The following is a 17,116-nucleotide window of genomic DNA, read 5'->3' as shown; positions in this document are numbered from 1 at the left end:
TACATTTAAGCCTTCTGTTATAATGCTGGACAACACAGACAAAAGGCTAACTCTGATAGATGTGATCCTGTCAGTCCTTCCTGTAACTAAAACTGCTACTCGAGACAATTAGCTAGAAAAACTGGTGTAGTAGAATATCAGCACTGCTGTTCTGAGGGGATAAGATAACATGTCAGATTGGGAGCTCTGCAAGGAGAATATAGGGTTTTTTTTTGAGATGGGCTTCTGGAAAGAAACCCACACCTCCTGCAGAACACCAACTGGAAGCTGTCACTCGCTTATCTCAACAAAACATTCACAAGCTTGCGCCACATGCAAACGTGCCAGATTCTGTAACGCATGTTCCTCCCAGTAAAAAACAAATGTTTTTTGATTCAGGGAGGAAAAAAGGACACACCAGAGAAAAATCTACTTTGAACTATGAACGGTGTTCACAGCCTTGGAAAAGTACCTAACATCAGCTGCGTGTTTTGGGCCACCACATGAAATTCTGATGGCTTTGTCTCTTGTTACTGGTCTTAACATGAAGTCTGTGTCAGGAGGGTTCTTGCAATATTATTACAAGTATTTTTGTAGACAATGATTTAACTCTGCTTTACTGGCTTGGCCAAGAATGGGAGGTTAAACAGAGTCAGCTGTGACAGCTGGATAGCCTGAAAAGCTCCCAGTGCATCCTTTCTAGAGCAAAGTCTTGCCCTCTACATCTGTAAAGTATGGCATGATCCAGCCAGAACTTTAATTGAGTTCTGAAGGTACCTAGGTGTGCTGAAAGGCATGTGACAAGAGTACAAGGAGAAACCCTGGGTTTTTCTGATAAACTTCTACAGTTTCCTGTTGGGTAATAGCTATGAAATCAGAAAGGAAAGATAATAAATTATTGATCTCACATCTATTTCACTACTTTTGGAGTTGCCTTAGATGCTTCTCTTTTTACTGCAATGTGGCTTAACAGATCTTCACAGCATGAAGGCTGAGTTCTGGAACCAGGTGGAGACATCCTTGGGTAACATACAATCTTAGGTAGGACAGTTACAGTCAAAGCTAAGTCAAAAAGTTAGCAAGACCAAACATCCTCAACAAATCTGAAGAATACATTGGAGAATGACACAGTTCACTAGAAAGTAAATTACGTTGTTTATGTATACACGCCAGCATTTCTAACATTCTTCCCCAGTGTTTTATACCTCCCTTTAATAAACCACTCATATTTCCTTTGCCCTGTAAATAAATGGGCATAATTAAGTGGTGGAGAATAATCAGACCAGTGACTTACATTTCCAAACACCTCACTGGGATAAACCCCAAATACCACATAGACCATGACAGAAAATACTCTGTGTTATACTCCAACCTCAACCATTTCTGGTACAGGAGCCCTCTAAAAGAGACACCAAGAACTTGAAAAGGCATTTCTTTTCCTTGCCAAACCATGAACCACTAATAATTTCCATTCCGTTAATAATTACTTTTGACTTCCAGAAAAACACTTCACAGCAAGCAAAGATCAACCCAAAATATATACAAGGATTAAAACAGATGTTTTGAATTAAAACCTATGCAGTATTAAAACAGTAACTATAGTTGACATCAGCATTTTTACTGAAGTAATTACATTGACTATTAACTGCTTGATCACTAACAGCAAACAAGAAATAGATCATGTTAACATTTATAGTTATTACCTACATTTTCTTCCTTAGCACTTGCAGTTTTCCTGTTAAAAGTAAATTATCACATTATTCTTTTTCAGTGTTTCAGCTACAAGGAGACCAGACACAAATTCAAAGGACATAATGACATTACTTTATTTGTACAAATTTTTTGTTGAATATTTACTATTTACTAAACACTGTATGTTTTTTCTGTTATACAGTAGACATAGGTAGCAAACACAAAGTGTATCTTAAAAGCAACATGATGCATATGGTGTTTGCCTGCCAGGGACATAATTGGTCTTGTTATTTAGTCTTCACAAAGTGCAATACAAAGGAGAGTTCTAGCAGCTAGGGATTCAAGGGTAAATTTTTGATCCAAGTCAGTTTTCATATTTGCTTCTGAAGTTTCTGTGTCAGCCCTAAAGCCAAGATTACACATTTCTAGGGGAGCAATAAATAAACAAAACCCCAGACCAAATACAAAATAAACATATTTCCTTTCAGCATGTTTCTCTAAATATGTTCAGAAGAAGACACACTTCTTGGTCTGGGTGAATCTGTGGCGTTTCCCTGGGCAGCCCCTACTCCAGCATTCCAGCAGTGCCATGCCCAGGGATTGTGCACATGGCTGCGGGGCTCCAGCAGCCCCACTTGCATCTTTCTCCCTCATTCCCTCAGTGCCTCGTACAACTGCACTGCTTTCCAGCCTGTCCTGCTGCAGAGCTCTGCCAGCAGAACAGACCTCGATTTAATTCCTCCCTTCATGATCTGTAGACAAGAGATACCCTTGGATGTGGAAGCTCATTTGATTTTTTTTTTCCCTTTTGATTAATTCTTTAATCCATACAAGTCCTTCCATTTTATCCCTGGTGTTTTTTTAAGGAACCATTGGTTATCAAGGGCTGTATCAAGGGCTCTCACAGGGAGAGAAGAACTGTCTCTCTCCCTGACCAACTTCATGAGAATGAATCACAGGACTGAATCGCTGTTATGTATGGCTCTTTAGAACTGACTTTATCACCCTTTATCACATTATGGCTTTGCGACACCCCTTTGCACCAAATGACTTAGTAGAAGACATTTAAGTATCTGTAAAACAAGCCCCCTGTACTTCTAAAAAAGAAAGTCTTCACTGCATTATGCAGAAGAATTCAAAATCCCTAGGAGAGTGACAATCTATTAGATGTTCTGAAGAAAACTGACCACTGCTGTTACTACTTGATTATGCTTCTACAAAAGGCGAGAATAGCACGCAAAGTAGAGAAACCTCCATCTTGTTAAGTAGCAGGACTTGTTCCAGGTTCAGAAGCTAGAGAGTCCTGCTCAAAATTTGCAGCTCTGCCTCTCACCTACTGCATCATTCTTCCATAGTTCATTCTGGGCACCTCTCCAGTAGTACAGAAGGGACACATTATGCCAAGTACTTTAGTTCTCCAAGGGAACCTTGCCAGAAACTTGCTGTGGAGGGTCACACCACAGGCAAGCTCCCCAATAGTATCTCATTCCTATCCCCCTTTCCATCCTCAGAAGTCGATAATCACCTGGGTACCAGTTTAGTGTACCACAGTGTAACAAGGACGACTGGGGCAGTTGCCAGGGTTGGAAACAGGGGAGTCTCTGGAGCACAACTGACAAAAAATTCCTCAAGGCTGGAATTGGGCACACTTGAGATGGTGGATCCAGTTCCAAAACTACCCAGCTGTGCTGAAAGTTCTGCTGCAATCCTGAGAATCATCTGATTCTGCTGAAGGTGGTGGCCAGTGTGAAGCTTTCAGAGTCACTCTGTGTGACTCAAGAATGGTATCTTGTGAACTCCTGCTCTAGAATGTTTCTCACACACTTTGGATCCCTTGGAATGGTTGAGGGGGAACCTCCAGTAGAGCCAAAATATTGCTGATGTGCACACAATACTCCCTGATTTACAGAAACCAGGTCTGGTCAATTACAGCTCTCCAAATTCCAGTCACACTTTTACTCAGTTTACAGTACAATCCCTGCTGTCACAGCATGGATAAGGAATGTGCGAAATTGCAATGAGTCTCCCGGCTGTAAAAATCTCTTGTGTTTTAAATCAGGCAGTGCAAGTTACTGCACAATAACTGCATCATTGTTTAAATTAATTGAAAAAGTCACCCCTTTTCAGGAGCATTTCATTACATACTATGAATATGCAGCAACTAGAGGTTCTTTTTCCTGTTAGAGATGGATAGTATTGAAAGAAATTTTCTCTGTGTGTACTTTACTGTATGGAACAATTCATTATAACTCATGTAGTTTGCTTTTATAATACAGCCTAGTGTTTATTTTCTAGAGCTACTTTTGCTTCCCCTGCTGCAAAGTTAATTAACTGTATTAATTTGGCTAGTGCTGTACACACTGTTTCTCTAATTCACATTAAATACACAATTACATTTAAAATACAAAGTAGAGTTAAAGTAAAGATCGTAACTAGGAACTTCTCACTTGTTAGCCTCTTAGATAGTGGAAACAAACTTCTCCACAAGGTTTTGCATAATTTCCATCATCTGATCTTCCTCCATAAATATACAGGCTTCACTGCATGTGTGGGCAATAGTTTGTGTTTCAAATTGGCTTCACTCCTCTGAAAGCAAGTCACAAGTGGCCACCATCAGTCAGTGGTTCTGGGTGCAGCTCTGTCCTGGTAGAGGAGGAGCAGTTCTGGTTCACAGGAGGACCAGTGTGCGTGTTGGTGGCTAGCCTGCAGTCTGTAAGTCTGTTTGGGAGAGCAAAGACCTGCTGGGTCTTTGCCTGTGAGGGAGAAAGACTGGCCTCTCCTTCTGACTACACCAGGCACTAACCACTGATGAGTTGCTAATTCTTGCAAGTTGCCTCAAAACACAGCAATCAGAGGACAGCAAATTGGCAGGTCTGTGTTTAACAGAGAAGAAAATGTGATAGCAACAAAAGAGCAATGAAGGAAATATGCACAATAGCAGGAATATTAAGGATGACAGAGATAACTGGATGGGGAAACTTTGGCATGTACGTTATTTTACAGGGTGTCTGATTGAAGCTGATTGTCCATGAAGTGTTTTTGGCAGGCTTGCGGGTGAAGATATTCAAAGCCTTGAAAATCTTCAGTAAATGCTGGAGTCACAGATGTGGTTTGGAAGACAGGACAAAGGAGACAGGTTTCTGCATCTCAGGTTAGCATTTAAACCATTGGATCTATTCAGATGCAAGCCTAAATACAGACATTTCGGGGCAAAATTTCAGGCTTCAAATACCTTAAAACGTTTTTCATTTTCTGAGTTTTCTTATAAAATATAGCCCTGTCTGCAATTAATTTTCAGTATGTGTTTTCCACTTTTAAAAATCCCAAATAGTTTTCTGTAAAAGACAGGCAAAGTGAAATCCTTTCTTCCCCATGAGATACTGCCACACAGGCCCAGACAAATGGTTTACCTGAAATATATACTACTGGGTAGGAAGCAGGAGTGGTAAAAGTAACTCAGAAGTGCACTTCCTTGGCCTTCCCTTGGATTTTTCTGCTAGTCATCAAAGCCATCCTTAATCCCAATGGAAAGTGATGATGGAAATACTATTTTTCTCTCTGCCAAAATGAATCTTCTCCTCAGCCGAAATGGCTTAGCCAGATCACAGTGGTATAACTTATACTCCTCTGTGCCAAGGTTTCTGATTCTGGCTCTTGGAATGTGTCTGTAGCAATTTCTTCTACATAATGGAACACATTTCTTGCTTGGAAACACTTAAAATAGGCAAATAGGGCAACTATTCTAAAGGCTTTGTTTTCAGGTGGAAGTTTTAAACCTGCCTTCTCAACAGTTCTGCCCCCATCCACCAGGATGCATCACACTGATCACGGTTTTCAGCTGCATTTAACTGAGAAAACAGGCAAAACAGAGAACGGCCGTAAGAAAGATGAACCAAACTAAAAGAATTAAGAAGAGAAAATGACCACTGTGAACAAATGACTATCAACTGTATTATGGCACTACTATTTACCAAGAGAAGGCAAGAATGTTTATAGCTTAACCTAAGGAAGATTCTGTCCTTTTGTCCCTTCCTAACATGATTAGGATAGTAATATATGCAAACATATCTTGCCTTCGTGTTTATGAAAGAAGTTATTAAAGAAAACCCCAACAAATACTTGCTAAATGGTTTGTTACTGACTGCATCTATAAAATTTGAGTTCATCTAAATCACAAAACATGTTTACAGGCAAGACCATTTTTCGGAATGGTTCAGGCCAGGTACCTCCTGACTCCATGAAATGATGGACAGATTTCCCTGTCCTAGAAGAGAATATGCTGCCATTCAAAGGCACCTTTCTGCTTAATTTAATTCTAGTAATTTCTTCGCATGTCACAAAAGCCTTTAGACAACATGTGTCTGCTACTAAACTTCATGGTGACAGCAAGACCCCAAGCGCTTTCCTGTCAATCCAGTGAGAAGACCCCTCACCTTGGCAGTAGCAGAAAACCTACAGTGTGTGGCTGAGTAGCTCTAACACTACTCAGAAAAAAGCAAGCAGAACTATGCACTTTGAAACAAGTCAGCTGCAAAGATGAGGCTCAGTTCAAAATAAAAACACCTAAATTAAGCTCCCTTTATGCCACATAGGGCAAAATATAGTTGCTTAAACAGCTGTAGCTATCTCAGACTGCCCAGGACACTCTGCCTGCCTTCCAGCTTCTGCTTAAAAGGCACAGGTGTGCTATCTACAAGTTTTATGCAGACTTTTTGAGTACCTAGAGGATATCCCTGTGATAAATCTTATCCTTAGGTGTCCAAGCTCCCAATACTCAATAGAGGGTTAGTCAAAACAGGCCCTGGAACATAGAGTAGCTGATAGAGTTGATTTAATTACCTGAAAAGACATGGTAATTATCTGTCAGATCCCTGGGCATAAGGTTTTAAGAGAGCTCTGTAAGCTTCTGACCATCCCAGGAAGATGCAGATGTCCTGCAGGTCCACTGGTATCACTGGGAGCCCTGCACAAAAGCCTTGGCTGCTCAGGCATGTCTTTAATGACACTGAAGTCCTATGCATGGGTTATGGATTCAATCTCCAGTTCTGCAACTGGAGCACTGATACCCAGTGCACACATATAGTTAGATGGTTTATCATCAATGTGTAATGCACACAAAGCATCAAAGTAAAACAATGGACACTAGTAAAACAAAAGGACATCCTGATGTCCTGATGGAAATAAAAATTGGACTGTATTTGTTTCAGAAAGGAAAATAACTAAGTCTATTTCTTAAAAAAACGTTATGAAAATAGAATATTTGTGCATATCATAAAATAATTTTAAAAGCTGTGATGGAAAAAGATAAATACATTTTTCAAATCCAATTAGACAAAATTAACAATAATATAAGGCTTGTTGCTCTTAAAATTGTCATTGTATAAAATCAGTTCACTCAAAATTATTTTTCTTGTGCTATAATTAAATATGAATGCCTTTCTAAAGCTGTTTCAGAGGATAAATTAACATAACTGTAATAGTATGGAATTAACTTTGATCTAGCATAAAAATATGGTAAAAGATATTTCTCACTTTTTTCACTGGGAAGAAATTCATTTTGGAGCTGCTTGAGCTTATGTATTGTTTTATTAACTGGGACTAGTTCCCAGTTTATTTCTCTGTGTCCTTATTTGACTTACACTCATCAGATGCAGAGAAGGAACAAGCAAACAATATCACAACTTTCATTTTGCTTCCTAAACTTATTTCAATCTGTGTTTAGAGCAGTTCCCCTCAACTGCTTCTGATGTCAGCAGGTATAGTAAACCAAAGTATCTTGGTGAATTCTGGATATGGTTTTGAAACACCACAGTTACATTAATGTAAAATCTCAAATACAAACTGTGCATTTGTATGCAAATATAAGCTTTTATATTTTTTTCTGAACTACAACTAATACTGCACAGATGTACATCTGCTTATGAGGCAATATTCTCTTGTTTATGTATCTAATCAACTAAATTAAACTAAAATGTCAAAATCACACAAACACCCATATTCAAAGCAACCTAGAAGCCTAATTCTGCTGAAAAAATGTCTTAATCAGCTGTGAAAATGGCTCTTGAGCTTTCCAATCCTGAAGGCACAAAACCCATTTACCTGTGGTAATTATGCAGCTATTAGAAATTACCTGACTGTTATTGCAGCCTTTACTTTCTTTCTACCACTGCCTCTGTTCGTCCCTTGTCACTTGTACATCAGGCAGCTCAAGGGCATGGACAACATGAAGGTCAGCAACCCTCTTGAAAGGCTGAAAGTCCTAGAGCTGCTCAGCCCTGTATTACAAAGACCAGGGGCAGTGTACACACCTGGACACTTCGAGCATCACCCTCTCAGAGACAGTGGGCACCCCTCTCACTTCATGCTAGCTGCAGTCTCAGTTTAGGAAGCTGGAAGCCAGCTTCTTTGCAAGAGGAGAGCATGAAAAACAAGCTAAATCAATAGAAAGCCTCCAGCACAACTGGATACCAGCCTGGAGACAGCAAATAGGTGACTAAATGTCCAATATCTGGTCTCAAATGTTGTGCAGTTGCCTGGCCAGCTGCTGGCCTCACTCCCTTGATCCCGCCAGAAGGAAACTTGTATGGGGTTTCACTTTGTCTTGGGTGGATCTGACCCCATGGCATAAAGCCAGCTCCAAGCACTCTTGTAAAGCTGAACTTACACTTTGTTTATTTTGAAGACATGAAAGCATCCCATGTACAAGTCTATATTTCACTGGTTCAGTACTGGGCTTTGGTACAAGACTACCGAGCATATGTAATTTTTATCTCTTCTGCTGCCAGAAGAAATAGAACTACTGAAGTGAATTTTTTAGGGAACCATGACACCATAGATCCAGTCATCAGGCAACATATCAGATATAGTACAAGTATAGAGCACATTTAATTAAGTTTATACAAAGGTCTTAGCAAGACTGTGCTTGGCAAAGCACTGTAAGCTTGTCAGGATTCATGACCTGAGTGGGGCTGGATCCTCATGAGAACTTTGGTAGATATGATCAAATTCACATGGGAGAAAAAAAAACTGAACATGTAATAAAACAGATCTTGTCTAATACTAATACTCTGTCCTAAATCACAAAAGAACAGCAAATGGATGTTCTTTCATACTGTTATCTCAAATACTGCTGTTCAATTTACACTTCCTTCTCTGACATTCCCACCAGAGCACATGCCCAAAAAATTAGAAGCAATTTAATCATTTGCAATCACTAAACAAAGCAATTCCCTTCACACACACAACCTTTAATAGCACAACAAATCAGGACATAAATATTTAATACTGTGTCTTGTATTTAAGCACAGAAACAACCAAATTATTCTTAATTTTTTGGTTCTGAAGGTAATCTCATGGAAGTTACTATTTCATCAGCATAGACAAAGTCACACACAGACGATGCTGTGGTCAAGTTTTATTTATAACACAGATTTTTACTGCAGTTAGGACATCTGGACCACAGCTCATCTGCCAAGGATCATATAATCCTCATGTGCTCTTAAAACTCAAGAGAGAAATCAGTTGGTCCAGTAGACTGCCCTGGGGATTATTTTTGACTGTTGAATGAGTCTACTGTAAAATGCAGACATGGCAGGGGAAAGGATGAAGTCAGGACACATTAATTTTTCTTCTACTGTCCACTCTGTATATGTTTGGTAAATGCTAAAGAAAAAGCCTTAACTAGCAGCCTTATAGATTCTTTTTTCTGATAACACAGAAAGCATTTGGAGCCACACACATAGAAGTAAATAAACAGTATATAAATAAATAAACTGAAGTAAATAAACAGGCACTTGTGTTTTCTGTATCCAAACCTCTTTGTTAATAAACAGTATGAACTTTATAGAAGAATTGTCGGTGAACTGATCACCTGAGTTTTATTTCCTATTTTAGTTTAATGTCTCCATTAACATCAAAGTAACACTCCATATGCCTCTCCAGTGCTTCAATGTATACAAGATACCTAGAAATTCAAAGTATGCAACTCCAAGAAAATACAGAACTGTATCAAGACAAAGAACTATGGTTATACCTTTAAAATGTAAGCCAGTTATGACTACAGGCAACTATGTCACCACCTTTTGGCTTACTACCTTACTTTAAAACTAGTACTAGAAAGGCTGATGAAACATGGCTTGCAAGTCTATAGATATTTAATTTGCACTCAGTAAAACTCAAGTATGGACCTAAAGAAAAAAATTGAGACATCAGAAATTTTCATTGAAAGTTTCATTTAGAGTTAGCTGTGGAAGCTGTTTTCATCCCACTTTAATAAAATTTCTTGACAAACTGCCCTTTCTGACTTGCTCTGCTAACACAGATTTTGATTGGGAAGTCAGGAGGGGCACCTGTTTACAGAGCTGCAGCTGCTCTGTAGCTTTGAGAGAAGCAGTGACATGTCAGCATAAAATTAGTTATTATGGAAAACTGTTACTGCTGTCTGTTCTGAAGACCAGAACAGCACAGAGCTGACCAGGTTGAGCTGCACTTCTTTAGATAATTAGATCATAGCAAGCATAAGCAGATCAATCTGACACAACATGCAAGTCCCATTGAAGTTCATGTGTTTGTTAAATGAGTTAAAGACCAGTCCCAGCTGCCTGGTTGGTGGTACATGCTCTCTTGAAATCCCATAGATTTCTCTCTACCCCAGAATTACTAAGTTTATTTCTTATGAAATTTGTTCCTATTGGCCTGAGATTCAAAGCATATGGTCTTCAAATGTTTATTCTGTATGTCCAAATACTTAGTCCTATACTTATACTAAGTTCTATGCTTAAGACACGAATATATTAAACTTAAAATATGAATATGCTAGAAGACTTGTTTAGGAAAAAAAAAACTAGTTCATATAAAAAAAAATTAATCCCACACAATTCTTTCATTCTTGCAATTTCATCTTGCTTACACATCAAAAACTGTCTATGAAATTCACCTTCATTCCGCAACATGTCCCAACCTCACCCACTATATTTACAAAAAGATTAACTGATGCATTTGTCACATTAGGTATCTGGGTTACTGCAATCAAGAAAGTTGCACAGTCATTAAAAATTCAATCTAAAATTACTGTTTATATAAAGCTACATATTTATATATCTACACACATAAAGCCATAGAAAGACATCATAAAACTTACCATCACTTGCAAAAAGTGAGTCATTTGCACAGATCAGTGCCAAAGTAAACAGCAGATGCCGAAGATCCATACTCCTACCTCTGTAATAACAAAAGACAATAAGAGAGTTTCTTTATAAGCAAATATTACAAATATGATTACAAATATGACACTTAAGCTATTATCTAGTTTTACTGAATTTTTGATTGGATTTATCCAGAAGTACATTTAGCTTATTGTTCATTGCCTCATAAAGTAAGACATCATCTTGCAGTCTGGAACAGATAGTAAATACTGTATTTACAAGAGAAGTAGCTTATGCATCTTTAGTCCATTAAATACAGAGGAAGGAAAAATCAAGTATTGTCAATTGATAGACTGCATCTGCAAATGACTTTAAAACCTCCAAGAATGCAAACACTTACAGTCCCAGCATAAAGCAGCAAGCCTTTACAACTTCGCAAAAAAAAGCACACTCCTTGTTTTCCTTAATTCATTTGTGCCACACATGCACGCACATCATACAACCCCACCACACAATCCAGTTTTGAGGCTCTGCTTTGCTCTTGCCATTATCACCAGCATCTGATAACAGTGGTGAAGGGCAGCAGCTGCTCTATGCTGGACTTGCAGATTGTGCAAGCATCTGCACAAGATGGTACCTTGCTCCCAAAAACCTCATGAGGTGTCCATAAGAAGTATGGGGAAAACATCCATACCATGGATTATAACCTGACCATTTATAGCCATGGAGATTACCAGAGACCTTCAAAACTAAAGCTACACATGCTAAAATGAGCATGGATGTTTAAACAAGTCAGGCAGCATTTTTTTTTTCTGTGGCACCAAGCTAGCACCATACACTAACACCTCGCTCAGGGAGGCAGCAGAGAGAGAATAGCTCCACTTCCACATCTGACTGTAAATTGGTATGACAGACCTTGATTCTATACTGGACTCTTTTCATTTAGAGATTTTATTTCTTTATCTAACAGATTAAATCACAAATGTCCAAAGAACCAAGTCAACTAATGAGTAACAATTTCTAAGCAGGCGTTATCAAGTAACAAATTATCCTATCAAATCTGGGTGTCAAAAACTAGTCAGTTGCTTAGTACAGTTACCAAAGTTTGAATTCGGTTAAAGACCATAAAACACAAGAATGCAGAGTATGTAAAGCTATAGTAATGCTGAATTTAAACGTTAATTCCCTCAATTTTCTTACACTAAGAGCACAGAAGGAATCAGAAAAAAAACCCAGAACTATTACCAACTCCATGAGTCGGCATTTACTCAAACTGCTCTAGACTAGCAGAACCTAAGCCAGACCTGCAAAGGCAAGCCAGGAAATACTCCCCACCTCACACACATCAGGACAAGGATGCCCAGCAGCACCACTCAGAGAAGCTTGGGCCAGCCTGAGTGGGCATGGGACTGCTATACTAAGAGAAGAGCTATAGAAGCTCTTTGGACTGCCCAAGCACCTGAAGGACTTTTCTCTGGCCAGGCAGACATGGGTCACCCTAAAGGGGGATATGGAGGGCGGGATGGAGGGAAGAAAGGAGGAAAAGAGGGAATGGAGGGAGGGAGGCAGGAAGGGAGGCAGGAAGGGAGGGAGGGAGGAAGGGAGTGGCGGAAGTGGCGGAAGGAGGGAAGGAAGGAAGTGGTGGAAGGAAGGAAGTGGCGGAAGGAAGGAAGTGGCGGAAGTGGCGGAAGGAAGGGAGGAAGGGAGGAAGGGAGGGAGGGAGGGAGGGAGGAAGTAAAGTGCTTTAGTGAGGATTTGGGGCAGTGCGGGAGTGAGACAACTTGGGGAGCAGGACCAGAAGTGACAACTGCATCTGTTGGAATGCACAGACCTGGGACAAATCTAATAAAGCAAACCACAGGTCAACAGTCCTCCTAACTCTCAATGGAGGAGCTACATTGCCACAGTACAAGGTTCATCCAAGATCAGCTACATTTTCAGGTAGCTCAGTTCATCTCCCTGCTTCATCTGTACTCTTGTTTAAAGGATTCTTATTGAATGTTATTAATAAATCTACTATAAAAATGTGCCTCAGTGTTTGTCAATTCTTCTCCTCTTACATAACGTCTACCCCATCTCTTCTCCCCCTCAGCTCTTCCACTTTCTCCTAAAGTTTTATTTTCTCTTTCACAGGTCTGAGAACAACGTCACTTTATTTACAACCTTCCTTTCCTCCTTTTCCTTTTACAACCCAGGCATGCCGTGCTGCCTTCCTATTCCCATTTTCCTGTTCTCCCACATCCATCAGCTTCTGCTAATCTTCCAACTACTTTTTTCCCAAGTCTTTCTACTTCTTCCTGCCTAGTAATAGCCACAAGAGAAGGTCAAATCCTCACAGGAGTCTTCCTGTGAGAACAAATGTGATCAGAATCCATAATTCAGAGCACTCTGTTTCACTTTTCATAACCACACCAAACAACTATGGTAGGACCAGGGTCGGTCCCCACAAGCAGTTGTCACAGCATGACTATCCCCTCCATCCCTGGACACCTGACTGGTGGCCATGTCAGCCTCCTTCCAAGTAGAGTCTGGAAGATTTGACAGCTGAAGCACTAACCCAGGAGCCTGGAAACACATCACAGAGGTCAACAAACACGCTGCACTTCAGTAAGGTCTTGTTACTGCAGAGGAAAACAATCCTCTTCCAGTACTGCTGTTCCCTCCTGCAGTGGTAGACTTGTTTACATACCTGCAACACAGCGAACTCCATCAGGAGATTGTTCCAGTTAAAATGAATCCATAAACATTTATTGCAATGAACCTGTTTGCAGACCGGTTTTATCAGGACTCCCCAAAGACACAGTCCAGGAGCAGAGCTGGGGCAGCACAGGCATGGGAATGAGCAGTCAGGGTGGAGGGGAGGGCACAGCCACCCTCCAGCAGCAGTTATTACTTGTTTAAGAGCAATTCTACAATTATTGGGAAATTTTCTGCTCAGCCACAGACCTTGACTAAAACAACCATCTTTCTAAAACAGGACACAGGATTGAGTTCCTAAACATCAGAGATGAACAAAATTGCTGCTTCATCCCTTGCCCTTTTGTTAGTGAAACGCAATATAGAAACAAACTATGTTTCTTCAGTGGATTCTCACAAATGCCAGAATCTGAGCAAGACAAAACACTGTCTTGGCTTTGCCTAAAACCACATGGGATATCCCACTGAGTTATCCATTCAGACAAGTTGTGTCTGTGAAAAATATCCAACTGGTATGCTCTGAACATACCCAATATGGACAGGACAGAGCTCAAAAACAGTAACTGCTCTGAAAATATGGATGCATGATGCTCCACCCTTTGTGCAAGAGCCCCTGTAAAAGGCCAAGTTGTGCTATCTCCTTGAAGCTGCAATGTAGAGCCCTTGGGATAGGGCTTGTACTCAAGGCCTCACCCAGGCAAATGGAGCTCTGCATGGGGTGTGAAGCAGCAGGGACACGACCTCTGCATCCAGCTCAAACACCATAAGCTCGGCTGGGCTGCAGTTATGATGGCCACTTCTGGCAGTATTTGAGATGAAGTGAGAGCTACACTGACACAGCTCCAGGCTCATGGGATAAAATCTGGTGGAAAGCAGAAGCTGCCCCATCACCATACCACTTTTGGTGGTACAGAATAAATATTCTGAGAGAAGGGTCCTCTGAAGTGCCACCTGCATCACCATCAGACAACTACTGCTTGGCAGAAAGTTCTCGAAGATCTGTTCCATAATGACCCACTGCCCTTCCCCTAAGACACTCTTGAGAGCTTGCTGTCAATAGGAGCAGTATTGTCCAGAGGCTTCTCTGTTAACCTAGCAAGAGAAAGCTTCTCTGTAGGCATTAGGAAAAAACTGACCTTTTACAATCCAGTAGTATCTACCTCCCAACACCTACCCTCTGTGCCTATGAAAGACAAATGGCACTAATAAAGTACCTCTTATTCAACATAAAAAAAACCAAACCCTTAAAGTTTCTGTAACACAGTATTCTAAAGAATTATATTCTATGTCTTACCCAACTCCAGCAGCAGCCTGCAAGAATGAACAGAGTTAAAATCAGGAAAAAAAAAAATTACAGCAGCTGACTGTCCTCAAGCCAGCTGAAACTTGACCACAGAAACATTTGGCTAGAGGTCAGCTCAGGCTAATTACTTCAGTACAGAAAGAGAGCCAGGAGTTATAAAAAGGATAAAAAAAATATCTTGGCCCCTTTCTATAGCAATGTTGGAGTAAGGTCAATCACAAGTGAATTTAAACACAACATCTCTCCAGTGGGACATGAACAGAGTCAGCATAAACAGGCAAAACTGGGCTAAGAAGCTCCCTGAGAAAAGAGACTGTTTAGTCACAGCATACTGAGTTGTTTGCATCTAGTCTGGTCAGGTAAAAATGTTAACACTCAAAGTAAACCAGAAGGAGACCTGCTTATAAGAAAAACTTGTTTAAAGTGACATCTCGACCTTTACATAGTTTCTAAACCTGAAAGGACCAGAAGGAAGGAGAAGGGCAAGGACATTGAACTGCACCTATTATGACACTTCTGTTTTTGCCACTACCATTAACTCAGGGTACTCCAAATAAGACAGTTTTTCCCCAGTAACCTCCTCCAGTTTAGCACTGCTTGCAACAGCAGCATCTCTGCAGCTAGCACAGAACAAAAAGCAGCCTCTCTGCTGCAAACCAAACCACAAAATTACTGAGTGAACGATTAATCTGAAGAGTTTTCCATACACTGCTGTTTCATCACTCCATTAGATCACAAAGAGGCAATAGCACAAGAGTGTGCCATGCATGTGAATATACACCAGCAGATCCACCACCAAATAAGAACAAGTGCTGAGAAGGGAACATAACTCCAGGCTTTCCAGATCTGTCCTGAATCTTCTTTATTGCAACTACTAAATATGTGTGCATGTACCTGTGCAGAATTTTTCTGGGTGAAAGGCCTTTGTTTTTCACAGTGTGAACATTTCTTAAAAGTTATTTCAGGGCATGACCAGTGACACCAAGAGGTAATATTTCTGTGCTTGCCTAAAAACATTCACATCACTTTGGCTGATAGTGCATAGCTGAAATCACTTTGCCTGCATACCCTCATTCCCCTGAGTGCCAACAGGATGGAGTCATGCTGCAAGTGAAATTAGTTTTAGCCCTTCCGATCAACACAATCTAAAACTGCAATGGACTTAAAGCCTTCTTCCCTGGCTTGCTGATGTTGTGGCTTGATTAAGTCATCAGCAGCCCTTGGATGAGTGCCTGTTTTTACAGAGCCCTTGTCAGGGCTCTATACTCAGCCACAGTAAGAAACAGAGATAACAAATTGTCTCAGCTGATATGACAAATACACCACTCACCAATTGTGTACTGTTATCTTAGATATAAAAAGATCAAAGAATGATACCACAGAAGCAGAAGTTACATACTCCAAAATAAAAAAACCAACCAACCAAAGACATCATTAAGGGAATATTTCACTTTAAAAAAAAGTCAAAACCTTAACAACAAAAGAAACACAAAGTTGCACTTGCTATGCATGTTTTTATGCAAATTTGAGGAGTACAAAAAAGTACACTATAAATACAAATTAAACCTATGGAACAGAAGCAACTTTATGTTATTAATTAGGTCTTTATGTCAGCTAAATAATTTATAGTGATTTCAAGTCTTAAAATGTTAAAATTGCAAATGGAATCTATTGAATTAATTTATCACTATGGGTTTAAATTTTTTTTTCTACACAAACTTTTCGTTTTGGAATAGAGAGTATATTAAATTTTACTTTCAACATCCAGTTTATTTCTCTCTCTATTGTAAGAGACACCTTTAGTGCTTTTAGTGGGTTTCTTTTTCCTATGGATCAATGTGTCTGTTAATTATTCTGATTTAAATTTGTAACAGGCCAAATGATTATCAGTGCTTTGATGTGGTTAAGGAGCCCTTCAGTGGATCCACATTTGGACATTGCTCTGGGCTTGTACTGAAAGCTCTTTAAAGTCATTGTCCAAAAACTTGGCTAAGTCTAAGGATAGCTGTGGCACGTGATGTATCACTTCTTTATTTACAATAAAATGTGCTGTACTTTGACAGTAGTAACCTAATGGACTAGGGACACAGAAGGAGGATCTCAGCCCTAAGACTAGTAGATCTCTCCATCAGAAAACAATTTCTAAAAAGAGGATTGCAGTTATAGTCTTAAGTTACTGTCTGCTACACAGATAGAAAAACTGGAACTTGGAAAAGACTCAATTGCTCTGTTTGCCTTTCAGCCCTCAAAACAGATCAAAGCAGTGAAATAAATGCATCTCAGATGAAAGTGCAAACATTTA

The 17,116-nt window shown here is 39.9% G+C and overlaps 1 protein-coding gene across 8 annotated transcripts in view; it reads right to left on the bottom strand.

The window, feature by feature from the left end:
• GHR (growth hormone receptor) overlaps window positions 1–17,116 on the bottom strand; it is a 150,731-nt gene that overhangs the window by 53,154 nt on the left and 80,461 nt on the right. For all 8 annotated transcript variants that reach the window (XM_038125367.1, XM_038125369.1, XM_038125364.1 and 5 more), the window contains one exon: window positions 10,811–10,890. In XM_038125367.1, the coding sequence (XP_037981295.1) occupies window positions 10,811–10,880 (70 nt within the window). In that variant the 5' untranslated portion in view covers window positions 10,881–10,890. The remainder of the gene's footprint in view (window positions 1–10,810; window positions 10,891–17,116) is intronic.

The sequence above is a fragment of the Motacilla alba genome, chromosome Z (assembly GCF_015832195.1).
Source record: "Motacilla alba alba isolate MOTALB_02 chromosome Z, Motacilla_alba_V1.0_pri, whole genome shotgun sequence".
In the NCBI taxonomy this organism is placed as follows: Eukaryota; Metazoa; Chordata; class Aves; order Passeriformes; family Motacillidae; genus Motacilla; species Motacilla alba.
Note: the sequence above shows the minus strand (reverse complement) of the source record. Positions and strands in the feature narration are given on the sequence as shown.